The sequence below is a fragment of the Sylvia atricapilla genome, chromosome 1, assembly GCF_009819655.1.
Source record: "Sylvia atricapilla isolate bSylAtr1 chromosome 1, bSylAtr1.pri, whole genome shotgun sequence".
Lineage (NCBI taxonomy): Eukaryota > Metazoa > Chordata > Aves > Passeriformes > Sylviidae > Sylvia > Sylvia atricapilla.
In genome coordinates, this window is record NC_089140.1 from 21,665,419 (window position 1) to 21,693,107 (window position 27,689).

The 27,689-nt window shown below is 39.2% G+C and overlaps 1 protein-coding gene across 7 annotated transcripts in view; it reads left to right on the forward strand.

Moving 5' to 3' along the window:
* The window catches only part of ADAM22 (ADAM metallopeptidase domain 22), a 128,758-nt gene that overhangs the window by 96,519 nt on the left and 4,550 nt on the right, over positions 1–27,689 (forward strand). Inside the window, exons 18-31 of one of the 7 annotated variants that reach the window (XM_066316985.1) lie at positions 829–909; positions 1,128–1,178; positions 1,452–1,515; positions 2,046–2,151; positions 3,209–3,325; positions 4,007–4,175; positions 5,152–5,260; positions 6,128–6,218; positions 7,551–7,568; positions 10,410–10,604; positions 13,423–13,523; positions 14,074–14,140; positions 19,110–19,196; positions 26,670–26,793. In XM_066316985.1, coding sequence (XP_066173082.1) covers positions 829–909; positions 1,128–1,178; positions 1,452–1,515; positions 2,046–2,151; positions 3,209–3,325; positions 4,007–4,175; positions 5,152–5,260; positions 6,128–6,218; positions 7,551–7,568; positions 10,410–10,604; positions 13,423–13,523; positions 14,074–14,140; positions 19,110–19,196; positions 26,670–26,793 — 1,380 coding nt within the window. Of the gene's footprint in view, positions 1–828; positions 910–1,127; positions 1,179–1,451; positions 1,516–2,045; positions 2,152–3,208; positions 3,326–4,006; positions 4,176–5,151; positions 5,261–6,127; positions 6,219–7,550; positions 7,569–10,409; positions 10,605–13,422; positions 13,524–14,073; positions 14,141–16,915; positions 17,027–19,109; positions 19,197–26,669; positions 26,794–27,689 lie in introns of all 7 variants that reach the window. The other 6 variants (XM_066317039.1, XM_066317002.1, XM_066316993.1 and 3 more) reach the window with 6 other exon arrangements.

A 27,689-nucleotide genomic window follows, 5' to 3' on the forward strand; every position in this document is an offset into this window, starting at 1 on the left:
AGTCTAGCTCTTCCACTGATGTGTGCCCGTTCACACCAGCTGTAGAGTTAGCACTTGTCCCCTGAAAAATGTATATGCATGCAGATCCAAAAAAACCAAAAATCACAGGCCTGCAAAATTAACTGGGTATCACAGTCTTAAGAAGACTTTGAGGAAAAATAAGGAGTCTGTAATATGTCCCTGAACAGAAGCACTAAAATTGCCTCAAATTAGATGTCTTCCTTCTTTTCCAGGTCTTGAGACTTAGCACATAATTCTTTCAGCAAAATGTCTGTATTAGGTCACTGGTACACTTTTCATTGTTAAATATCCAGTCCCTTAGAAAATGGTGTCAAACTGTACAGAATTCAGTACATTTATTAATAGTCTGTTCTGTGACAACAATGGAGGATTAAAATAACCAAAGTGTTATATGTGGTGCTCTGCAGTGTTCTTCATCCTTAGAGAGAAGATCAGGATGACTCCTTCTGTTCTGTAAAGAAGAGTAAAATAGTCACAAAAAGGCACAGTGACCTGGTAGGATAATTCTGCCAGCCACTGCAGTATTGGTTTGGACATCCCCAGGGGTCCTCTGTTACAGGAGAGACTTGTGCTTGGCCCCACAATCCATGCCCTTGGGAGGAGATGCCTCAGAGAGTGGTACCACTTGCACCAAGTAAATGGCTTGCATGGTGCAGCATACACACCAGGGAAAGGAGAGTCTTCCCACTTCAGTCAGCACATGGATATTTCCATTTTTCTATTTTAGATTAAACTATAAGGAAACATTGCATTTAAGGCAAGATATGGAGAAACCATGGCACTAATTTCTGTGCTTTTATTTTCCAGTTTGAACCGAAAGGAGTTTTGTGTCGAGAAGCAGTGAATGATTGTGATATTGCAGAGAACTGCACAGGAAATTCCAGCCAGGTGATTTTTGTGCCTTCTATTCATTAGACAAAAAACCCCACCTGTAATCTTGAAATTACTATGAATGTTTTTTATAGTATGGTGTATAAAAACTGTGTTAAATCTGTTGATGCTGTAAAAACCAGAATGATGCTGAAATGCTTTTTCATATGACTTCTGTTGTATACTTTGCTTTCATGTCTGATCTATGATCTATTACTTATTTTCTCTTTCTATAGTGTTCTCCTAATATCCATAAAATGGATGGATATTCATGTGATAACAGACAGGTAATTAGGACTTCAATTTGTTTTACATTCTTTCTGCTGTTATAGATTGCTTTTTAGAGATTTTGTTTTCAGATCTTTGGAAGTCACCTGGGACCGTTCTGCTAACATTCATGAGTTTTGGATGCTAGTCGTATTTTGAATGAAAAGAAGATAGAATCACAAATCTGTTGCCTCAATATAAAGTGTGTGACTAATCTTTATATTAAAGAAATACATATTTTGGAAAATAAATTAATTTGAGATATTTTCTGGGTTTTTTTCCCTTCATTCTAGGGTATTTGCTTTGGAGGAAGATGTAAAACCAGGGACCGCCAGTGTAAATATATCTGGGGTGAAAGTAAGTGAATGTTTCTGTTTCTAAGTTGGTTGTAATAGATGTGGCTTGAAAGATTATCTTAGCTAAGAAAAATTATGGAAGATACATACTGAGAACTATTGAAAACATCTAGAATAGCATGTGTCTCCCTTTCTTCACTTGTCATTTTGTCTTTCCATCCCCTTTTCCAGCTCTTTCTCTAGTGTTGGTTAATTTACTGGTGTTTGTTCTGCAATCTGAAACTTTAGTTCCTATTAATAACCATCTACAGAGCCTATACTCATGTTCATTAGTTTATTTCAGTGGCTTCTGGACATTTTTGACCAATAAACTCTCATCAATCTGAACAAAATTAAAAAGCAGTCCTGTGGTGCCATCATAAAGCTTTTAACTGAGAAGAGGACTGTGCAGAGTTTCATGGGCCACCTGCAGATCATAGTGTTTCAGTTCACAAACTGAGGAGCTCTACTTGCTTTGACTGTGTATCCCCATGTCTCATGACATGGCTTTTCAAAGTCATCATCTTAGAACAGATTTGTTTCTGTTTTTAGAAGTGACGGCTGCTGACAGGTACTGCTACGAGAAGCTGAATATTGAGGGGACTGAGAAAGGCAACTGCGGAAGAGACAAGGACTCTTGGATACAGTGCAATAAACAGTAAGTTGATGCATTGGAAACCTACTAGAGTGAGGTTTTTACCCCGATCCAGTTCTTTAGCTGGCATGAAGAGAGTCAAAAAGGTTCTCTATGGATCAGACTTCTGACCTTCTTCTGCAGATCTTTGTGCAAGTAATCCCAGAGCAAGCAGGGTGCCAAGAAGAGATGATCCCTGACAAGAGAGCACCATATGAGCTTGGGAGAGCTTGGACCAAAAGTGGTCCTAGTACTCAGTGAGGGTTAGCAGTGCAGAGGAGAGCAGCCTTTGTGTGGTGTTCACTTTTTATGCTGTGCCATTGCATTGCTAACTTGTGTTCACTTTTCATGATATCGTAGCTTTCCAAGCATAGTCCTCCAAGTTGCTGCCTAAAGCATTTTTTCACATTCTGCATATGTGCAGTTGATAATTTCTGCCAATTTCTGAACCTTTCATGAGTCCTTATCAAACTATTTTTTCAGATTTCTTCATTCTGTCCATGACATTTGATTTCTAGTTCTACTTATAGGTGAACTAATGTTCTTTCCCCCCTTTTAAACGCAGATTTGGTAACCTTACTTCTGTTCCATTACAAATTCATGAGTAAAAAATATTCAGTAATATGGGAGATGTCAGACCTTACTATTCTGTCAATGCAAAAGTCTCCACACACGAAAGTAAGGTTCCTTCAGCAGTTGAATTAAACTTGGTCTCTATATAGTTCCATTACATATATGTCCTATGAGAATGTAGAACCAGAGAACTGTTGCTCCTCTATGGACCAGTTACTAGATCTTAATAGATCATTAAATTGATTTGGTGTGGTTTGTTCTTGACAGATCCTTGCTTATTATTACTCAGGGCATTTTTGATAATGCATTATAAAACCAGAGTTTTCTCAGTCTAACTTCCAAGGAGAAGAATTTTCTTGGGAAACAGTGTCATTTATGGGAATTATTGTCAGTGGGAGAAAAGTAAGGAGTAACAAAATAGGTTTACCAAGTAAGTGGTCATATTTTTGATTGTCCATTTTCACTGAATTTTATTTTTTATGAGTATCTGTTTATTCTTTCAATGCAGGGATGTGCTTTGTGGATACCTTCTGTGCTCCAATATATCAAGTGTGCCCAGACTTGGAGAACTTGATGGTGAAATCACAACATCAATCTTGCACTATGGAAAAGTCTACAATTGCAGGTAATTGGAAATCCTTAAAACAGAACAATCAATATCCATCTTGCATAGAAAATCAGCTTTCTCATTCCTGAGTGGACAAAAACGGTTTCCATTTATTTTCTTTCCTATTAACACATAGCCATCATGTCAGTTCAACCCTTGTTAAGCTTCAGAAAATTAACTGCCTGTGGGGCAGTTTTGCAGTCCCCTCAATAGTTAATTTTGCCTGTAGAGTAGTAATGCTCTTTATAGGCCCTGGGATTTTACATTCTTTTATATCTGCAAAGTACTGAATGTACCTAAAATACTTAGACATATGGCTGCACTGCCAAAGTTAACTGGAAGCCTAATTCATTGCTATATTCTAGCTGAATTCTAACTACAGATGTGGTACGTTTTCATAGCTTCACACAACTGTAAGACAAAGTGACGTTCTAAACAAATAAACTGAGTTTTATCTAACTCCAGCTGTTTCACAGGAAAAAGGTCCTTGTTTTCATGATTACATTTGTTAGATGTAGATACACTGTTTTGGTTTGTTTCATGTTAGGCCCAGTGAGATCACTAAGCCCGTAGGGATCCTTACGTGGGCCTGGGCGTTGTGTAGCACAGAATTACAGGCAGCAGCCCAGGGCCCGGCTTCTCAAGCAGTCCCATTCAATCACAGCACAAACCTCCAAGGTCCTCTGGCTTGTCTTGCAGCGGTGGCCACGTGAAGCTGGATGAGGACACGGACCTGGGCTACGTGGAGAACGGGACGCCGTGTGGGCCCGACATGGTGTGCCTGGACCATCGCTGCCTCCCCGCCGAGGCCTTCAACTTCAGCACCTGCCCCGGCACCACGGACAGCCACATCTGCTCGGGACACGGCGTAGGTTCTTGCGCTCTTTAACGCTTTTTGCTCTTATTGCTGAGTACCTGCCCTTGTGTAGTCTACGAGCCGGACCTTTCAGGAAGCTAGCAGTGTGACTTTAGAAGTCATAAAACTGGAGAAGTTTTTGAAAAGGAAAAGGGAAGGAGGCACATAAGTAAATATAATGCATTCCAGTCAAGGCATCTTAAACAATGAGTCATAGTATGTATTAGTCTTACAGAAGTTTTATCAACTAATGTTTTTGCTATCACTTTTGCTAACTTGATTGATATTTCCTCAGGCACTGTGCTGGAGAATAAATACAAAGGTTTTCTGAAGTGAGAAACTTGAGTCTCTGTTTTTCCAGACACCTGTTCTTTTTGATTCCCTCTTTACTACACAAATAGCCAAGAAGATTCATAAAGTTGTTGATAATGTTGGATTTTGTGGGCTGAGAGTTCCTTTACTCTGGAAAAGAGGGCAGTGAGGTGGCTTGTGGCTAGTTGCTCTGCTCAGTGTGCAGTCTGTGGCTTTGCTGTGGCCCTGGCGAGTCCCCTTGTCCCTCACACACCATTTGACACCGTGTCCAGGGCCCTATGACTGAACTGAAATCAAAGGAGTTGTTCTCTCATGTCTTTCATCTTGTACACTGCATTAAAACTTCCTTATTTATCTGAAATCGTGCACTTCATCATATTTTGAAAAAAAAAAGTCATTAAGGTCAGTCTCCCAAAGCTATTAAAAATGGTTCTATTAAATATAGATTAAAGTATGTGCTAAATAAATGTGACATTTATTTATATAAAATATTATAGCACATTTAATGCATTTATATCTAACATAGAAATTAAAAAATTCCATATAGTAAAAATTATTTTGCAAAATTTCATGAGCAGTAAAATCATGGCTTTATCACTGTACCTATACTTGAAATATTAATTACAGGAATAGATTAAGAATCTGATTTTTTTCTGAGCTACACTTTTGACTGCAGGTTTGTAGCAATGAAATAAAGTGTGTCTGTGACCGATTCTGGGGAGGAGATGACTGCAGTTCTCGCGTCAAAGACGATCTATTTTTTGATAAAGATGCCATCAATAAAGGTATGTTGTTATAATTTTTACCAGCAACTGAAAATGCTTGGATTTGAGGAAAGTTCATTAAGCAAAACTAGGTCTCCTACTCTTTCAGTTAGTACACAACATGCTGCAGTATCAGGAGCCTCGTTCCCCTCTCTTCCTTCCACAGCAGAGGCACTCAGTGTCTGTAAATGAAGCCTCAGCCAGTGCATCTTTGGGAACTGGTGTCAGTGGGTCCAGTTCTACCGTGTTTCAAATCTTCTGAGTAGCCTTATTAGGCATATTGATAGACAATGATAGGACAAGCAAAAGGTTACTGGGACATTCCATATCTAGAAGGAAAGGTAAGGCCTGACTTTTACATTTACTTCCAACTGAGTGGAAGTTTTTATTCAGCTTTAGTCTTGCATACAGAAGAAAGATATATTTTGGAAAAATGAGTTTGTAAGTGTTGTCATTAGAAATCCTTGTGGGGGGACATCTTCCAGAATCCTTCATTTGATTAATTTATTCAGCTATGGAAGGGATCTGAGCAAAACCGAACAAGTAGTCACTTTTATTCCATGGTAAACATGTATTTGCTAGGGCAGGTTGTAAGGATGTAATCTACAATTTAATATTAATAATAATGTTTTGGCATACCTGGCACAGGTTTCCCATGTAACAAGCATTCAGTTAATGGGAACAGACACAGAGGTCAAAACTTGATTTACAAGTGATCTTTTTTATGTCCATGCTATGCTTCAAGAGTGTACAATTCATGCTTCAGGGTTCAATTAATCAGCCTAGTAAAAGTTGTTCAAGTTGGTTTTAGAAAGATGGTGCATTTACTGGTTTTGTGTATTTTTCTCCTAAAACGATGTATATTTTTCGTCTTTCTTGTGTTTCCAGGTGTGGTTAGCACAAATATAATAATAGGGGCTATTGCTGGCACCATTTTGGTGTTGGCTGTCGTTTTAGGAATAACTGGTTGGGGTTACAAGTAAGTACATTTTGTTCTTCTTTATAGAGTTTAAAAATATGTGTATTTCCTCTGATAGCTGATTATGTTATGGAAAGAACAATTCAAAAAATCTAAAAAATCCAAGTTGAACAGTATTTATACGGTAAAATTTTTTATCATATTAACATTTTTCAAGAAGTACTTACATTTGTATGTGATTTTAGAGAGCTTGATCCAAATTTGAGTTTTACTTCTTATTTATTAATTTATTTTCTTTTTTAAATGATCAGATTATGATTTTACTGTATGTGAGAAAGGAAATACAAGAAAATAATCTGATCAAATTATAAATTTTTCCTCATGATGAAGTAAATATAGCAAGATTAGCTCTCAGTCAGTCAGCAAAGCATTTAACCATAGGCTTCCTTAAATAGATTATTATATTTAGTCAGCTTAACCTGAAATTAATTCAAGCACATTTTTTGGTAGGAAAGATCTGCAATTTGCAAATAAGGCTCAAGTTCTCTCCTGGTGTTGAGCTGTCAGTGCTCACTAAGAGGCAAAATGGATTATATTAGCCTGATTGGTCTTTCTTCAATTTTAATTATTTTGTGAATTTCTTATAAAAGCAGAGGGATTTATGTTCTTTGCTTGTAGTAAAAAAAGATTCAAGGTACTGACTTTATCACCTGTGTTTGGATGAGACTGTCTCTTGAAGTGATTTGTCCCTAGGTCCTTGTTGTGCTTGGAATGCAGGGCAGACTTAGCTGCAGGCTGTGGCTGGGGCACAGCCCCAGTGGTTTGGCATAACGAGGTGGCACAGCCCCTGCTGGTTTGCCAGACTGAGGTAGGCTGAGGGCAGCTCACAAATACCTAAGGAAAGAAGCATTTGGAATGAAAACCATGAAGATGAGGACAGTAGAAAAGTAGGATATACTGTTGTGGTATATCACCCTCAGTATACCAGTATCTAGCCTTTTATTTTGAGTAAAACTCTAAAAGTTAAGGGCTCACTTTGAGATAATTTCTAGCCAGTGGGATTAATTTTTGGAGGTTCAGGATGAGAGTGCACCTCTCACTAGCAGCTTCACAGTGAACAGGCTTAAATGCATCAGGAACAGCAACCTTACACTCAGCACTGACTAGCCATCAACACAAATATTTTATTGAATTTATTTTATATGTTTGTTTTGATGTAGTATATTTGTAAATATGCTTATTTCAGAAGTGATTTTGTGGATATATTTTGAGGAAAAAAATCATTCTGTATACAGCGCTTATCTTTTTACTTTTTTTCTGGTCTTACTGACCATGTGTACCTGCATACTAAGAACTCATTATTCTTCTTTTCTCTTCTGTTTGTATGGAAAGAAACTACAGAAGACAGAGGTAGGTATGTGGTAAAAATAGTGGAATGTATCTTAGAAGTCTCTGAAAATAGCTTTTATTCTCTTTTGTTCATTTACATGCTATAGAAAATATAGACATGGATTATCGTATTTTAAGTAATATACGAAATCAGTATTCTATAATGCATTGCTTGAAATCTTGATTTCACTGGAGTCAGTAGAAAAAAATAATGGTTTATATACTTCTGCAATAGACTGTTTTATTTAGGAAAACAGGAGAATATTTCCAATAAGAGAGACTGAAAATCAGCTATTAGAGATGAAAGTGTTCTTGGGAGGCTAACAACTGAATAATTAATATTAACATGATGTTCAGGAGCCTTTTGAGACAAATTAATTCCTGGAGCTCCTTTGCAGTTAAAAATACAATGCAATTAAATTGCTGTGTGGACAAAGAGCCCATTCTTTCCCATCACCCTGTTCGATTGATTCATAGCTAAAGCACAGTACTGGCTTCAGCACAGGGCTGAACTTTCGCCATTTCACGCTTGTGGCCAAAAAGGAACCGTTTTCCTAGTGAATTGTGTTTGGCTCCTGGAGACCACCTCCCTTTGATCAGGCATCTGCCTGGCAGATGGGTCTTGTGGGAAGGAGTTGGCCCCTTCCTCTCCCAGTCCCCAAGAGATAAGAGGATTTCTCAAATTCCCCTGTTTTCTGCCTGTACCATTGCCTTCTGGTCCAAGCTGCTGCTTTGTTTGTTGCTGCTACCTGTTGTGCTTGTTCTCCATTTCCCTTTGTGTAGTGCTTTCTCTGCCAGGCTCAAAATATTTGTAAAAAGTGGAAAAGCACTGTCAAGTGCTGGCTGTGTGCTACAGGGTCAGATAGTACAGTAACAAGTAAAAGGCAACACTCTTGAAGTCAAGGCTTATGCAGAGGCTGGTGGGTAGGAAATGCCACCCAGCGCAAGGAAGGCAGAATTTAAGGGCTTGGTGCTGCATAGTGGAAACTGATGTATCTATAAATGGAGGCTAACATGGCCATCAAGTCATTCTACTGTAGATGTTTCAGTACTGGCTGAGGACAGAGCAGACAAAACCTGAAAATGGCCCCATGTATCTTTGCACTGGAATCTTAGAGAATGTAAGTTCTTCGTATATCTTCATCTCCAGAAATTACTTTATGGCCAGAGAGCTGTGAGTGTGCAGCCAGTCTGCAGCTGTGTCTGAGAGCATAGGCAGAGTGCAAACCAGTGTGAGCTGGGGCTCTGAAGGTAATGGGGGGCTCCTCCGTCATTTTAGAGATGAGGAAGAAATTTAGTAGCTAAATCTCTTTCATGCGTGGAAAGAAGTTCTGTCAGCTGACTTCTAAATAGAGTAATTTTGGATGAGTACAAGGAGTGCAATAGATGGAAAAACGGATACCAGACTGTTGAGATTGTGCCTTTTTGAAAGAAAAATATGATTGCTTCTTAAATAACAGTGAGAACAAGCCATTATAATATTTTTGAGCATGACATAAGGATGATACTTGGTGGTAATAAGCAATTGAAACAAGTAGACTGAAAGGGGTAAGAAGAGCCAATTAGCAAGGATTCTATCAGCTGGGATAGTGTAGCTTTAAAGATTACAGCTACATGGAAGAAGTTATTTCTGATGGAGGAGCAAGAGAGCAGTTTGCTAGAGGAATCCTGGGGGGCAGAGCTGTCCTCACTGAGCCAACTCTGAACACACACATGTGCCAGCAGAGGAATGGGACAAAAACTGAAACTTGTGAGGTGTTAGAAGGTGGAGTGTAGAAGTGCTGCACTGCACTATGTATGTGCCATATAATTGTATACTTTACGTACTTCAGAAGTGTTAGAAATCCAGATATGGAATGGAGAGGTCCCAGTTTAGGTCTGAAGCTGGGCACAATCTGAATGTGAATCAACCTGATAAATGTGCATCTTAATAGGGGCAGACTGAAGCAAAAACATCTTGTAAAGTGCAAGATTGAATAAATACTGATACTGGTATTATGAAATAGTCAACTGTCAAAGTAATTACTTGTACTTGGGAGGATTTTTAAAACTGGTGGAATTATAACTGGAACATTTGCATGGCAGGTATTCTCTGCTGGAGATGAATTCACCATCTGCAAAAACTTTGCATAACTTGATTAGAGCTTTCTAATGCACAGATAGTTTATGCACCATAACTGAGCTTCTAGTTCTGAAAAGGATAAACTATTACATTACTTTTGTGTGTGTTTTGGCAGATTGAGTCTACTACTGTGATAATCAGGAGTAGCTGAGAATCTCTGACACTGGTGTTAGTTCCCTTACACAAGAAATCAGTAAAAAACCTGTAGGTTTTTATGCTCCTGAGATTTAAACAACTCAACAGGTTGCTGCTCTTGAATTCAGTCATGATCAAAACACTTAAATGGGAAGCATCTGCCTCAGAAGGAAAAAAACATTCACTTTTCCTGAGCTCCTCTTTGATGCACGTATTCAGTTTAGGCTCAGTACTGATGCTGCACCTGAAGGTGCTTTTTGCAACCAGCATGATGAGTTATTTGAGATGTCTGGACCTGTTATCCAGTGCCTCAAGAATCACTAACTGTTCACTTCGAAAATTGTGATCAGAGTTAACCAGTAAAGTGTTTCTTGTTTTCCCTTTCCAAAACCACATAATCCACTTTTCTGCACATAACAGAAGTGTGTGGGAGTTTTCTCTCGGATGGCTGAATTATTTATTAATAGCCTTATTGTGTGTGGTTAACAGGTTTTCTCAAGGATTGCTATCCTTACCTCTTTCTTTTAAACTAATGTTCGTGCATGTTTGTGTGTGTTCTAGTTCCTGTCATGTTTTCTGACTCTCCAATGTTTATTACACTTCAGACAAATACCCCAGGGAGATTATGTAAAAAAGCCGGGAGAGGCCGACTCTTTTTATAGCGACATGCCTCCTGGAGTCAGCACAAACTCTGCATCTAGTTCTAAGAAGAGGTCTGCTTTTCTGTCGCATTTTCAGATTTCTACCTGTTCCATCACCCATTATTCCATTAGTCAGAACATTTCATTGTTTTGCAGCAGGTTTGATTCTTTCTTCTTTCTTTGTGGAATGTTAGAAATAGGATCCTTTCTGCTTTGATTACTGATTTTTCTCCTGGGCTCTAGTTGCTAATTAGTATGATTAGGCCAGAATAAAAAAAATTCGCATTGTAAACCAATTTTTGCTTAATAAAAGTTTCATAATATCCCTGCTTGAGAATTGATTTCAAGTAGATTTTAATAATAATTGCTAGCTGAAAAAAATTAAATAAAATGCCAACAACTTTTTTAATAATGGTCATGTAATCAAAGAAAAGGAACATTGTCTTGTTTCAATAATGATTATAAACATAAAATGTTCAATATAAATGTTATTTTTATATCTTTATTTGTCAGTGTCATTAATCCAGTGTGTTGAATTAGACTTCTGCTGTCTCCTATTAAAGATGATAGTGGTTGCATTTTATTCTACGGACTAGGCTAGTATACTAAATGGTCATCAAGTGTTAGAAAATAATTCTTCAAAGACTTTCTGTAGTTTTCTGTTTGCTTTAATTAGATTAGAGAAAATTAATTTTTGCCCTTGATGAAATTTCTCTAATTCGGTTACTGTTCCAGTTGCCTAAAAAAATCCAACATTTTAAAAGGGAAGATTCATTTAAAAGCATTGAGAGCTATTTGTAATTACTAAGATCATGCTGGTCACTGTTCCTCTGCAGTTAAAGATTCTTTATACAAAAAACCTCCAGCTAGCACTGTAAAACAGTTTATGAGAATCACTGTGTCCTAGAGGAATTGACAGTCATGGACTGCTTCACAGGAAAACTGCAGTTCTCAATTCTTGTCTCACTAAGCAGCCTACAACTGTGCAGTTGATGAAGCCATTTTCTTTGCTATTATTTCAATGAAAGTAAAGAGAAATGTATGGAAGGGACATATGTAGTGACATTTGATATTTTGGTATAGCAGCTTGATCTTATATACAACCTAATTCAGTTTGTTCTAATGACTATCTTATTAGGAAAACTCCAGTAGTGATTACTTAATTATCTCTAATTTTTAAATTCAACTTTTTAGATGTGTGGGTTTTTTTTTTTTTTTGAGAAGCAGCCATTAATCTTAAATGATGCACTGTTTGTGTTGGAGAATCTTTTTTAATGTTGTTAAAATTTTGAAAAAAGGTCTTGCGAAAGCAAGTTTTCATAGCTTTGTCTATCAGGTTTAAACACCAGTTAAAAAAAAGTTATTTTTATATGACTGTAATTTAATGTGTTTCTTATTTCATACAGTATCTGTGTTTCTTTTCATATTTCATTTATTTCATATGTGTCTCTTTATTATTTGTTCCAAAATGCTAATGGTTTCTAAGGTCTGTCTGTACTAGAGAGTTTTGTTGTTCCCACCACCAGTTCAGGTATGTTGTGCCACTGTCAAGTCTGGAAAAGTAAGTCTGACAAATATTCCATCAACATTGTGATACAGCTGACGTAGTCCTTCCATTTGAATTCTCAGAGTGCTATCTCCTTACCTTCCAAGCTGGTTTTGATTTGCTCTGTGTGCCAGTATGGATGGCATCTCTCAGGAGATGTTAGAGTGACTGGGCCATCAGCTGCCTGACCTTCTCCATGCTGGAAAGCACTGTGAAATATTAAGTGGTATTCAGAGGATGTTCAAGGATTCAGACATAACTTTATGACAACTCTTGCTATTATGAAATAGCAAACACCAACACCATTATATAGCAAGACATTCTCAAACCTGAAAGAGACATTGAGGAGAAGGAAATGTTTGACAGTCTGTCAGTGGATCTGTTGTTTCTCAGACCTTTCATGATGTGATTAAGTTTGAATTAAGGAAACCCTGGGCTTACTTCAGTGTGGATGTGATTAGCCTGACCTTCTGGAAGCTGAAGAGATCTGGAAGCTGAAGAGGCATCTTTCAGATGCCTCCAAAGAAAGCAGACACTGAAAAATGCGAGTATCCAGACTTAAAAACTATAAAAAGAGTTCCTTTAAGCAAGACTTTGTAATAAGTAAGCCATCAATTATGAATTTTTCAACTTCCTCTTCTCTTTTGGAAATAATTGTAGATCTCATGGCAAACAGCTGAGCAGCAGCTCTAGTTCAACAAGAGGCAGCCTGTTGTAAAACCCCACATGTTGGACATTGCCAGATACATCTCTGGCTCTTAGGGGGAATACAAGAGGAAGGAAAGAACAGTTTGCACCAAGCACCTAGATACAAAGACTACTTTTTGCTTTGACTTTAGCATTAGAAGTATATACTGCAGCAATTGGCTGATAAAATATAAATGTTCAAAATTAGCAGAAAGGAGGCAGAGTTACCTCTCCCCTGGCACTACCAGCTCGGGGTGGGAGGATGCTTGTCACAAACTCCTGAGCCCTGAGACTGGTAGCAGTGGGGTGAGAGAAGCTGTCCTGGCTTTCCTGCAGGAGCATAAGGAGGGATTGGGCAGCCTGCAGGTGGGATGTGCTTGACTGTGAGATGAAAAAGCCTTGAAGTGAGCACAGTTATAAGAGCATCTTTCATCTAGGAACTGAGACAGAGCTGCAAATCCAAAGGAAATCTGGTGTGCGCCGGTGTTTGTGCATTCCACAGCAGACAAGTGAGAAAGCAGTGCTGATACCTGGCTCTTGAACGTGGGCACATGGAACCACTGCAGGGACAGCTGCAAGGCTTAACTGCAGGGTTTAATCAGAAATCCTGGATGCTCTGCTAGTGCAGACAGACCTTAGGCTGTGTTTTGTCACTGGCCTCGGGAATGTGACCGAACCGCTGAGCTAACATTGATGTGAGACAATGCCCTTAACAATAACCGCATCTGAGCCCTCCTATTCCAGGTCAAATGGATTATCTCATTCCTGGAGTGAAAGGATCCCAGACACAAAACATATTTCAGACATTTGTGAAAATGGGAGGCCTAGGAGTAATTCTTGGCAAGGTAAGTGTGAACCACTGTGCTGGCCACAGTGGAAACCAGCCTCTGGACCACGGCAGCTTTGAAAGTTTAGCTGATCTTAGGACAGCAGCATGACTGCTTAAAATTGTGCTGATTGTTATTAACTTGGAATTAGGATTTAGCAGCACCCTACATAAGTGCCTTTTTTGCACAGTGCTTTGTCACAAAGAAATTACATTTATTTCCTCCCTCCAGCGTGAGCTAACATGAAAAAGAGAAAGAAATCCATTCACTATTGCCATCTTCTGTGATTTTTATCAGGCAGTGTTTAGGATCTTTCTTGAAGTGTAGTGATTTTGTCAAATAACAGCTGAAATAAAGAAGTTTTTTGCTCTGCACAGTTGCAGCAAAAAGTAGAGAAAGGTAATCTATGTGTCTGAGGTAAATCAAGAGGAACAGACTTGTGAGATTTAAATGGTTAAAGTTAAAGGTAGCAACTCTTTTGCTATGGATGCAAAAAAATTATACAGTTTGGCATGGGACAAGTGAGTTTCAAGTTGGTTTACCGTCTTTGTCCTTTGATTTCTTTCAGGTAATATAGGAGGAAACAGAAAGAAAGTCAGAGGCAAAAGATTTAGGCCACGGTCTAATTCAACTGAGTAAGTCTGAATTTAAAAAAGCAAAGCCAAAAAATAGAGTTTTCATATTTGTGTTTTGTAGATGGAAATTAAGAGTACTGAAAAGTAGACAGCTGCATTTTTGCTCTTTGGCCCATTCTGATTGCTGACTGATAATCTGGTAAATGGTTTGGCTAATGTATTTCAACCTCTTTTTATGTATTCTTTAAAAATTAACTATTAATTTTCTTTTTTTATGTAGGCTTCCTCACAGTCGTTCCCATAGCAATTCCCAATGATGGTGGCAGCCTGCACCATCACTGCAGGCTTTTATCTACAGTAAACTGCCATTGCTGAGTGTATCCTGGTTCAATACTGAGTTTCTTATAACCTGACTGTTTCCTACCCTTGTCTTCACCTTGGGTTGGGCCATGGCAGAGTTAGAGATTTGTGTCTCTGCATACCTTCCTGGAGGTTTTAGGAGAGGTATCTCTCTGCTTTGACAGGACCTTGAAGTTTGCTATTTTAAGCCAGAAACAGCCAGTCTTGAGTAAGCCCTGTGATAAATGGGTAATTAAAGTCTCTACCAAGTGACTGGCCCCCAGACTTTTCCACTACGGCTTAGAGCTGCTGGTTTACTGATTTATTGGTTACATTTCCTGAAGAATCCGTGTGTGCAGTTCTCCCCACACAGAAAGAGCCTTTCTTATGCCTGTTAGTTCAGACCCCTCTTGTGAATGAGTGCTGAATGGCTGGAAACCTCTGGGCTTGTCAGAAGCACTGGCCTGCTCTTATAGCACTTACACCCCACATGAATGGCCCCTTCTTTGACCATGATGGCAGTGACAGTGTCCTTTCCCATATCATGACTACTAACTTTGCACCTTGATGGGCAAATGGGCTTGATGCCAACCCTGCTGGAAGCTAATAATGCTAACTGCTCTCTGGGCCCCATTTTCTTTGGTTTGGAGATTCTGAGTTTGTTCTGAAACTTTTCTTTCACCTACAGTGCCCTGTCTTGAGGTGAGTAGGCTCAGAAAGGGTTCATAGAGAAAACCCTATGTTACAAATTACAGAAATAATACTTCGATGCACATTGCAATTGTAACATTGCATGGTAAAAATGGCATCATGGAATCACAGATTTTAGCCCTTGGAGGAGTTTATCTCAAGAGTCTGTGCTCTTTGCCTTTGTGCTGATAAACTCTTACTGAAATGTTATTTTGCTCGTTTTCCTTCCTTCTTGCATGAGATAGTTTGATAAGATCAAATTAGTCTGACCAAACTGCCAAAAATACAAATGAGATCTGCTCTGAGAACTTTGGAGCAGACAGACAGAGATATTGTGATTTGGAAATCTTTTTCCCTGTATATTTGTTTCTCTTTTAAAGGTTTCCACCTAATTCTGTGTTTTCCTTCTTGCTGCTTGTTATGGTGGTCTCTCAACCCAGCAGCAGCCCTGATGCTACAGTGAGGAGGCTTGTACTTCCCAAGGGCCATGCAGCAACCTTTCTGGGATGAAGCACAGTGTGTTTGTTCCTGGGAGAGGCCTGCCAGGCAGGAAAATACTCCTTCTCCTGATTGGGTCTATCCTGGACTGCACAGGCCTGAATGGCTTGTCTGAGTCTCCTTGGTAGTCCTGTCGTCAGCTGGAAAGAAAGCACCCACTGAACGATGCTGTGTCAGTTCAGTGGGGGATGGAGAGAACTGCCAGGGCTGTTGGAGGGCAATCATCTCTCTGGTTAGAGGGACAGCTGGTTTTGCAAGGAGAGAAAATGGATTGAGAATGTTCTAACTGTGACCAGCATTTAGGGGAGAAAACAGCAGCACCAGATGCTTTGAGGATGCTGCAGAATACATGGAGGCTTTTCCCAGACTAGTTTACCTTTCTACCTTGTCTGGGAAATACAGAATAATACTGAAATCTGTTCAGAAGCAGTAGTTAGAAAGTCTGCCCATGTGGCCCTTATGAGTCCCATAAAGCATAGTTGTTGAGATGGAAGAAAAAGTATAACAGTGTTGGCCTCCTGTAATTAGTAGACTGTAGTTAAGCATTATAAAATTTGGTTTATTAATGCCATACCTTGTGCAGAATTTAAGTTTTTTTTTTTTTTTTAAAGCAGGAGCACACTAGTGTGATTGTCTACAAAAATACTTGTATGCAATGAGTCTGCAGTAACTGCACACATTATGCACAGCAGGGTTTTTTTGTATACAGCCAAGCATCAAATAGAATTGTGCCATTAATAATTTAAGCAAAATTTCTTAAGGACTGAGGAAAGTTTGAAGTCTGCAGCCCTCACAAGCAGCACTGACAGGGAGCTGCAAACACTTAGGGCAGCTCCTGAAAAAAATCCTGGTCACGCCTTTGTGTGACCCTTGGACCTAATATACATGAACAAGGCTTATACTAGGCAGAGAGCTCTGAGGAGCCTGCTGAAGATATTTTGGGACATTTTTAATTGTTTTAGGATGTTCTATAACAAAACAATTATTCTTTACTAAAGGCAGATGGTTCATTACATATGGAAGGAATGCCAACAGGCCAAATGCTTTTTCAGAAACATGGCTGATGAAATGGCCTGATAAATAATTCTCCGTGAAAATCAATTAGAATTATCAGGAATGACGAGCATTTTCTGAATAAGTTGACAGTTTAATTGGGAGCTTGTGTTAAAACAGGTCCCAGGAACAGATAGAAATTCAGACCTTTGTTAATTTGCACTGCTTTTCTTATAAGCATTTGTCTTCCTCATTGTTATAACTGATACGAACATCTTTGGTTTAGACTCTCTATTATATATTGTCTTTTTGCAGCCGGGTAACCCATGCATCTGAGCCTGGGCTTTCTCTCGCCCACCAAATCCCTGCCCAAGGCATAAGCCCAGGGGGTTCTGACCACCCCCAAACAGGGAGTCGGGATCACAGGTCAGTCTCCACTGCCCCTGCATTCTGGGCTGCCATGTTATCCCATGAAAAGTCCCTTCCCCAGTATAAGATAGTTCCACTGTGGCCAAACACCGTGACTGCTTGGAGGTGCTCCTGCTGATGCAGCGCTAGCTACCCCTCCTCCTCGGCAGCCTGAGCAGTACGAGGACTCTTGAGCCCAGGTCTTTGCCTTGTTGCATGTTGCGCTACGAGCCAAATCGAGCTGTCGATCTAGCTCTGGGCTTACGCGTAAGGAACACATTTTTTCAAAGCAGAATCTCTCACTTAAAGGAGACGTGGATTCTGGCCATTACTAATGAACATGTGGCCAGAAATATCAGCCTGAGGGCTTTCCAATGGTATCATGTAGTGGTCTGCAGTAACTTGAGTTTAAACCTTTTTGTAACAGATGGATTGAGGTGGTGAATGATGGTCTGTGATACACTCAGACCCAGGAAACCCTGCAATGTGGTTGTGCAACATTTGCATGCTTCGATAGCATCTTACACTGTTTTCTAATACAGGAAGCCAGATTGGGAGTGTTTCATGGTTACCAAAAGACTCTTTCAAATGAAAAAACGCAAGTTTAAAGTATTGCAGGAAGTACAAGAAAATGTACAATTAAAGCTAAAGCAGAAGTTTACTTGTTCCTGGTGATGCTGGCATCAGCCTGTTGCTTCACTTGTGTTTCATCTGCTTTGCTGAGCTACCACTTTTGATGTTTTCTTTCCCTAAGACCCCAAGCTGGAAAGCATAAAGCACTCCCGATTCCTGATAAATAAGCGAGCTGAGGAAGCTACTTAGAAGCACTTGTGGCTGAGGGCGAATACTTTCTGAGAGCTGTGGCTGTGCTTGCGCGGGGCGGGGAGGAGATGTTCCAGAGCAAAAAAGGAGCAAAAGAAGTTGAAAAAGTGCTGCTGCTTTTGTTGTTATCGTTGTTTGAAATATGGAGGGGGTTGAATGACATGATTTGGCCCAACTTTTATTCATCTGAGCAATCCCTTGCAAGACCTGTTCCCATGTGTGAGGTCAGTGGAGTCACTCCCATAAATATGGGTGGCGAGAACTGGACCAGAAGTATCAAAAATAACCTAAAGAGGAATTTACTTACCCATTTTCCTTGGTTAAAATTTGATTCCTATTTCATTGTGCTAGATTCTGTTGTATAAAGATGGGGATCATAAATAATCATTTGATTGTTGCCGTTGATATGGAACAAGAACAAACTTTAAATTGGTCCAGGCAGACTCCTATTTTCTGCATTGTTCTTTTTTGTTAACATGGCAAAGGGGAAGGAATTTGCTTATCTTGTTATTGGGAAAAATTTGTTACAAAAAAGTTTTCTTCTGCCCTGGTAATTTGTTGTCAGATAATTAAACATAATCTTTATTTCATAATTTTAATGCAGCTAATATGAGTATACAATTCAGACTTTTTTCCTAAAAAATGTGGTTTTAGTGTCCATATTGCTTCTGTAAAATGTGAGATAACTCTGCAGCCCACCTCCATTAAAGCTAAACTAAATGAACATTGAAAAATCAGAGGGTTGTTTGCCTGTAAGTGTAAAAATTGTCACTATAGTGGCAAAAAAATCAAACCTTCTAACACAATGAGGCTGAAATTCATTCCTGTAAAAAGGGTCAAGTCCAAGATTCTGTGCGTCTTTAGCCATTATCTTGCAGTTTATCTAGATGAGTGCAAAAATGTGTGTCTTTGGCAAGCAAACTTCATGACTGAAGCCAAAATGCCTCTTCATCCTTGTTTTGAGATCATGAGGGAGTTGAAACCATGAGCTTAATGCTGGCCCTCTGCATAGGAGTGAATTTTACCCTTAAGACATTAAATGAATGTTGTATCCCAAAGAGTTTCCAGATGAATCAATCATATGAGTCTTGTTGTAGGTCAGATTTTCTCATGCAGTTGTACACATTGCCTGGTCCTCACCCAAATCCATACTGATTTATTTGCCATATTCACTTGCATTTTGGGGATGAAGACATCCTTGCTAAGCTTGTGCTGTGTGTTCTCAGATTTTCTATTCTTGTTCTTCTGCTTTCTCTGTTCCTTCCATTGCTTTCTGCAGGTATTTAAACCCATGGTTCAAAAGAGAATATAATGTAGCTAAGTGGGTAGAAGATGTGAATAAAAACACAGAAGGACCATACTTTAGGTATTTTGGAAATTAATTCTCTAATTCTCATTTTTTAGAGCTGTTCCAGCATATACAAATATCTTGGGACTCCTACCTTGTATAAATCAATACAAGTTACTTAGGTGCAAAGGGCTCCTCTTCTTTTGCTGCATTTTGATGTCTGTTTTTGGCTTCATGTGCAATTTACAATTCTTTTTCTGAATGTTTTAATGAAGCCATTGAAAAGGGTGTGTGTAGTGCATGCGTTCCCACCATCATCTATAGCTTGTAGTAGCTTTCTCATGATTTTATGCCAAATAGTGTTTTATGGGCATGAGACATATTTATCACTAATAAAGTAGTATTAACTAAAATAGAATGTTAATTTACTGAAGCAAGTGGTGTCATAACACATTGACTCTACCTACTGTCTTATATAGTGCATACTAAAAATTAAATGAAAAAAGAATAAAATTGTAGTGGTATTTTACCCTCAGCCTGCAATGAAATAATTTATATATTGTAATTGGAAAACTAAATGCATGAGAATATACTCTGTGCTCTAATTGTCAAACTGCTAATTAATCTGTTACAAGTGAGGTAGGGTTAGGCCAAAAATATCACTTGTTTTTGAAAGGGAAAAGTGTGCATTATCTGATACATTCCAAGTTTCAGAGAAAAAGCATTCATGAGGCTGGGCCCCTGTTGGATATGAATCAAGAGACTGAGAGTGTTGCAGTAGATTCCCAAAATACAGTCCCACAGCTGAGATAGATTTCTGCATCAGCTGAAAAAATGAGCCAGCAGAGGAGAGAATGGAAGACAATTTATGACAAATAACATAAAATGTGAACAAAATCCATGAAGCTGTAAACTGACATATCAAAAATGAAGATAGTTACAGAAACACAAATCAAAAGAGTAATAAGCAAAATCTTCAACCAAAACAGTGAAGGGTGGTAAGAACAAGTAAATAGAATCTTAACCATTTTGCTACACAAGTAGACCTAATAATAGTGCAACAGGGCAGAAACATACACTAGATGTGTGCAGTGTTCATTTGGGAAAACAAATGTGATGGGAGTTGTATCACAAGGTACTAACGAAACACTTTAATTCCAATAGTAACACTGGCAGACATTAAATGGACAGGGTAGGAAATTAGTCATTTTTAGAACTAAAAATGTCCCAAAGTCTTAAAACACCATAAAATTGTTACTTTTAAAAACCATTTGTTTGTTTTCAACACCTCGTAAATCACAGAGTAAGCTGCAGAAAACGTTTCCAATGAACAAATAGGAAAAATGAGTAATCTTTAGCCTGTCAGCCCTGATCTCAGTCCTGAAAAGGGAGAAGATACCCCCAGTGCAAGAATCCAAGGCTTACAGGAGGTTGATGTAATTGTGCCAGTTGGTATCAGACAGGTCACTTGGTTCTCGGACATTCTGGCAGGGAGTATTGTGAGTCTGGTAGTTTCAGCACTGGAATACAGGGTCCAGTTCTGGTGTCTGCAGTTCAGCAAGCATATTCTAGAACTGGGGAGATTTAAACCTGAAAAAACCCTAGAAAGGACTGCAGAGCCTCAGGCTATTCAGTTTAATGGAGCAGCTGAACACTTACCTGATCGTGAAGTCCACATCAACTGTGGCAAACTAAGACTGATACTGATCAAAAGGTCACTGGAAGCTGAAATTAAGCAAACTCACATAAGAAGTGAGACGTGTTTTATTACCAAAACTTTTTCTAAAAATAGCCTCTTGACTTCTATTGTTTAGTCAAGGTCAAGAGTTGCCCACCATAACATAACCACATGGCTATCTTTCGGGGCTTTTGTATCAGAAGCCCTGTGGTAGCCATGAACAAAGACATTGATGGAATATGAAGATAGCACTATTTTAAAATAGGTTACTTTAAATGGTTTTGTTAAACAGGTTTAAAACTGTGTTTGCATGCTCATAATTTGTTTTTCCTTTTTTAATATCAGTATATTTTTATTCAGCAACTAGATTAAATTGATGGGAGGGTATTCAGCTGTTGCACTGAATGAGTCACATTTCTAATTGCATTTGAGATAAACCTAGCATTTTTGGCATGTAGATGAGAATTAAGCTGACCCATGTGAGTTTTAAAGGCTATATGTCAGCAGAGATGAAATGTAAATCAAATTTTTGCACCATACAAGCTTCCTAATCACTGCCTGCAGCAGTTACCTTTAGAAATCAGAGAGCAACTAGAATAAATTTAGAAATCTGTATTGTCCTAATGAAATGAGGTAATCATGGGGAAGCATTCTGCAGACACATTATGGAAGGCAAAAGATCAGATCTCCTGAGATGAGTTGCCATGGGTTTATGAGAGGTTGAGCTAACAACCTCTCATAAAGTTTGTTAAAGAAGTTTGTAGCTTTCACAAAAATCAGATGCAATTTTGCTTAATAATAGCATGGACAGGAAAAGACTTCTTAAGAATGGTGTGTCAGAACATCTTGTGGCTGGGTTTTGAGCCTGGGCCTGTGAAGTGATTCACAAACAGAACCAAACAGATCTTACTTGACTAGAAGGTCAGGCTGAAGTCAAAATGTCCAGCTGGTACTATGTTTTATGAGTTTAGAGTCCCAGGATAAGACATTTACACCAGATATTTAGCTAAGTAATATTTACTTCCCTAATCATCTTTGATTTCTCTGTTCTTTTAAATGTGTCCTGAGAGTAATACTGCTGTTTTGTTTGTTTCCCTGTAGTTTTAGGCATGATATGCTGATGACTGGTGCTCTTGTAGGAACAGTTGAAACAGAATGACAAAAAATGACAAAAACACTTGCTAGGAATGTTGCAGATTTTCAGAAAATAGAGACATTATTCATCACCAAGATTTTCTCCATCTACTTAAAAAATGCTCTATAAATCATAGTTTGTTTCCCTAACACCTGACTTCCTAGTAATTTTTTTCTAGTCTACAAGAGTATTTCTATATAATTACTATTTCTTAATGATAGTAATAATAAGTAGCTGGTGTTTCTGGCACCAGAACACTCCCAAGTATAGGATTCCCATCTGTAAGAAAATAAGATCTGTGAAGAAAACTCATTTTCCTGCTCAAAGTCTAGTCTAGATTTTAATTTTGTGTGCCAGGCTATAACCACATAACCTCAGCAATAAAATCAGGCAGGAAGTCTCTCCCTAATTTTATCTTTGCTGTTTGACATTATTATATGAATGTGCTCTACGGTTTATTCTTGGTACTGCCAATTACAATGCCCAGTGCACAGGCTGACCTTGTGAAATATGGTTAAGGATTACTCAGAATTCTCACTGAATTTGAAAGACTTGATGGACCCATGATGGAATCAGAAAACAAACTGCCAGAAGCCCCAAACATGGTATTTCTGTAGATAATTCTGGACAAAAAAACACTATAAAGCACCTTCTAAAGCATTGAGCCACCTACATTTGATTGAATGCAAGTATTTACAATAAGTTATATTTTATGAGAGTTATTTCAATACAAAAGTAGTTTACAAACAAAGGGGTTTTTTAGATGGAGACCCAGAGCACATATCCAGAAGGAAAATGGATATCCCATATCAGAAGGGCATTGAGAAGGGACATGGAAGAAGGAGACAGTAGGGTGTCATTTCCCTCCTATTTCTAATGTGCTTTTGTGTCCTTAATTTTTTCTCAGTTTCTCTTCAGCTGACCATCTCCATTACCTTCCTTTGTGAGCATCCAGCTGAAGCCAGAACCATGACCAGCCCTTGGCAAGCTGCTCTTGCTGAGGCAGCTCCAGATTGTGCTTAAAGTAAAAAAACAACGAACAAGCCTTTTCCCTATTACAACCAAAATACTGTTATTGTTGGCAGACAATGAAAAAATGCCGACTTATGTCAGTAGGATCAGGATTTCTTTTCAAGAGATAGGGAGAAGAGTTCATTGAAGCATGTGGGTGCCTGCTTCTGAGGCATAGTTCACTGCTCCAAGTGACAGCTCAAGCTGTCATAACCACTGTCTCTTCTGCAGCCCCTCCATGAGCCTCCTCTCCCCTCTGCTGCTGCTCTTTCTGAGGACATGTGTGCACATCTGTGGCTTTTAGAAGGATCTTAGTTTAAAATGTTTAGCCACACCAGTGTTTTTAGAAGATCCTAAATTCCTAATGTAGGATCTGGGCTGATGATGTTATACAAAGAGCTGAATCCACAGCAGCAAAGGTCAGATTAGGCTGATAGGGTCTATATTTGGCTTGGAATTTTTCACCAGGTTGAATGTTAATTGAATTTCATTACATTATTTTAGTCTGTAAAAGAGAATCACCTACAGTTCATGAACAGTTCAGATCTGTCAGGGCCACCTGCCTGGAGTTCAGTTAAAATGATGCTCAAAATTGCATGATGTGTAGTTGTGTGACCAGGTGACACCTTTTGCACTGTTTCTTGTGGGCCAGCATTTACTGTTTAGGGGACAAGAGGTTGAGTTGGTAGGCCTAAGGCTGCAGGGACTGCTTCCAGATATTTTCCTGCTGCCACAATATTTGTTGTGAATCAAACAGACAGAAGAATGGTCTCCACACACTCTTAGTTTTAGCTTTCAGGACAGAAAGACACAAAGTGGCCACTCTATCTTGCTTTCTGGTCAAAAATTAAAATATTGGGGGGTGAGGTGGATGGCTTCATTTGGGGTTGGCAGTAAAACCTCTGAATCTCTGTCATGGTGTGTACTGATTTCTTCTGTAAGTTTCAGCTGGAAGCAGCATTTGCCATGAAAGCTAATGGATTCAATTGCAGGAGAACTGAAACCCTAGTGAAAGCTAAATGGATCCCACCCTTAACCAAAACTGCCAAATTTCCCTACCTTTAACCCCAGCATTACCTGCAAGTGACCCTGAATGCTGTTTCTCCATCCTGTAAATGAGAAAGAGCCAGACATGACCTTTCTCATTTAAAGTATATGTAAATCTGGGATACACAGCACATACACAATTTCAGGGTGCAACCTGGAAAGTGATCAAAACCACCTCAAACAATATTGTTTATCACAGAAGAAGCACTGTAAGATCTGTGAGCATACACTGAGCCGTGTATGTTCACAGTCTCAGTAGCTGGCACTAAAGATGACAAAAACCAGCATGTAACTCTATAGCAAAAATAAGTGGTGAGGCCCTGTGAGGGGAGGGCAAGGTCATTTCTGAAAGTGTGCAACTGCATTCTTGATGCATTGGCTGTAGTGTTGCAGGTGCAGCCAAGCAGCAAAGCTCACGAAGTTAGATGTGCAAACTGCAGGTGAGCAGGCAGTGCAAAGGGGGTTTGAGATGGAGGATATGTAGGCAGCTACACTGGTGGCTTGGCCTTCAAAATCTTTAGAAAAGGCAGCATTGTGTTTGAGTTATGGTGCAAAGCTTCCTGGCTAAAAGGTTAAATTAGGGATCCTGGTCAGAGGAAAGTATTCAAGAAGCCACATCCTTTGGGAGATTATAATTCCTTTCAGGATCACCTGCTCAGATGGACGGACAGGAAGATTGGCTGTGGCTTTTCCTCTCACTGTGGCCTTCTCTTAGAGGATCTAAAATGTGAAGAGCCTGTGGCATGTTGGAAGTGTTGTGCCTGGTGTGGTGAAAGAGATGGAAGATGCCTTCATTCTGTGCCACCCCCTGGCAGTTACCTTATAAATGGCTTTCTGATAGGGTTTGCCAAATGAGATTCCAGTAGCCCAGTTCCTTGTTTCTGATCTCCAAGTGCACTGTTACATAATTTAAAACAAAAATTTGAAATTCTACTGCAGCGATGGGGTAAAATTTGTGAATAATAGGATTATTAATATGTAAAATCTGCTCTCCTTGTTTTCCCCCCTCACTCTTCTTATATTCTGCATTCTAGATCCACAAAGAGCTTATTAGTAATCCATACTAGTCCAGGTGGGGGCGGAGATGAGAGGACTTTTATGGATAGTAAACAGCAGGGCACTGTTGATAACCTTTCCCTGGAATTTTTTTTTTTTTTTTTAATTAACCTGTTTTCTTGCCTGCACAGTTTGGTGCCCAGATCCATGATGTTGGACATACAAAAAACATTGTTTTATACTGCAGTAACTGTTTCAGGTTTTTTTCCCTGAAAACATTGGTGTATGTCCAGTTCATCTTAATGGGTGATCAATGTGCAGGTACTGAAGATGTATGCTTCCATGTTTGGATAATTGTACCAATGTAAATCTTTTAAGTGCTGTTGAACTTAGAGGCTACCACATGAGGCATTAGAGGATTGTGAGCCAGACTGGAGAGCTCTCATCATATAATTTCCATTGACACCTTGTTGCTTGTTGCTACCATCAGTCATTGTTTGTATGGGAGGCAAAAGAATATGCTGTTGTAGGGAGCTACAGACACAACAAAATGATGTAATAGTCCAAACTAAAAGTAAAATTATTTAAAGGTAAATAAATTTCACTTATTATTATGGAAATTTTCCATCTTCAGGGACACATCAACTCAAAAGATACTAGATAGCAGTGCTCAGGGAGGGCTGAGTGATGTGCCTGCAGTATTAAGAGGCCTCCTTTAGTAAATGCCCTTGGTCTGCGCAAGACACCAAGGTGGCCAAGATAGCTCAATTTTGCTACTTTGAGGCCTTTTTTTCATCTTACTCTGCCCAGATTTAGAGCCTGATAGGAACCTCTGAAGTGGGAAAAGTGCAGAATCTCAAAACAGAAGCATAAGAGTTTTTCTTGGGTATAAAATTTCAGTCAATAATGTGCTGTTGCCTTATTGACATGAAAAGAATGCCTTTCATGTGATACAAACATTTACTTGCTCCTGCTTACTCTACTCACCTTGTACAGAAATGCTGATTGCCATTGACTAATCAGTCCATTTTTGTATATTCTCATCAGACTCTTTCTTTGGCTGGAACAATATGCACTGTATGATGCTTGCATGTATAACAATTTGTTATTAGCACTTTGTATATGCCTTTGTTACTTCACAACTAACAGTTTGGCCTCCAAATGCATGCATTTGTGTAAATTAATGTTACAAAAATAATAGATTTATTTGCTATGTTTGTATCAATTTAGGAGATGTGTAAGATATGCATAAAGACACATAATTGCCATTTAGTCACTGGGAGAAGACATTTGTTCAGCTTGTATTTATACAATTACTGTTTCTATAGGCTTTATAATGCCATGTTTATCTTTTAGCTCTGTATTTATTCAATTGCACATTTGGTTTTTAATAATTTTATATTAATTATAGTACCATATAAAACAGTTCAAGAAATCATTTTTGTTATACAATTCTAATAAGAAGTAGCAAATCTTTTTCTTCCAATGTTCCTGAAATCTCTAAATATCTTTATTCATATAATGAAATTATAAGATACTGATCAAGCAATTTTATCCCCCTGATATTGAGCTAATAATAAGCTATATACTTGGCTCTGAACCAAGCTTCAGAGTAATGGCAGTTGCTGTTGCAGTGCTAGAATGCAAAGACATCACATTTATTTTGTGTGTTTCAACACCTCAGGACACTGTCTCCTGCAAAGTCTCCGTCTTCATCCACTGGATCTATTGCTTCCAGCAGAAAATACCCTTACCCGATGCCACCACTTCCTGATGAAGAGAAAAAAGTCAACAGGCAAAGTGCCAGGGTATGTGTTCCTCTTCTCTCTGCATTTCACCAGTGCCTTGATTTACTGGTAGTTTTTCAAAAGAAAACTGTGACAGATTTGGAAACACCTTTGGCCAACAAGGAAACACCTTTGGCCAACAAGGAGAGCTGGAGTGGCATTTTCTTTGCACCCTTAAGTTCTGAAGCTGCTGAGCCTCTGGCAGCGATGAAGGCCTCGACAGCTGTGTTTACAGGCAGCTTTTCAGGTTGCTCTTAAAGCTGCCCTGAAGCTCAGATTTCACTACTTTTCTTATTTCAACCTGAAAATGTGCCCCAGACAGCTTTTGGGCTGCAGAGTACAGGCAGGCCTGGAGCAAGTGGTGTGTTTGGCTCTCCTTTCTTACCCCTTTGCCCAACAGGTCTCATTCAGGCTGTGGGGGTAGCTGCTTTCCAGCTTTATGGAAATGTAAAACATTCCAATTATGGAGCATGTGGAGGGCTTGCAGTTCTGGAGGGACTTCACTGCTGTGTGACCTGAGCCCACCCTTGCCCCCCTAGAGTGACCAGGAGCTGCTGGAATGTGTAGTGGATAGTAATGTCCCAAACGGAGAGATTTCCAGTTTCTCCAAAAGCCTGTTTCCTTTCTGTCAATTCAGACATAGCAGGTATTTGAATAAGCAAAAGTCCTTAAATTTGCTTTAGGAGCTTTACTTGCAATACCCTTGGTTCATGTTGCTGATGCTGATGAGATTCTCATCACTGTTATCTATCCCTTATTTTTTCAAGAAAAAAGGAATGGAGTGCTGCTGAGGGAACCTGCAAGCTGCTCCCCCAGTGCTGTTTGGGGCAGAAGATTGTGTGAGGTGCAGCACAGGGTCTCCCAAGGCAGCTTGGAGCTTGGGCAGTACTGATGTGTCTGAGCCCTGGAGCTGCTTT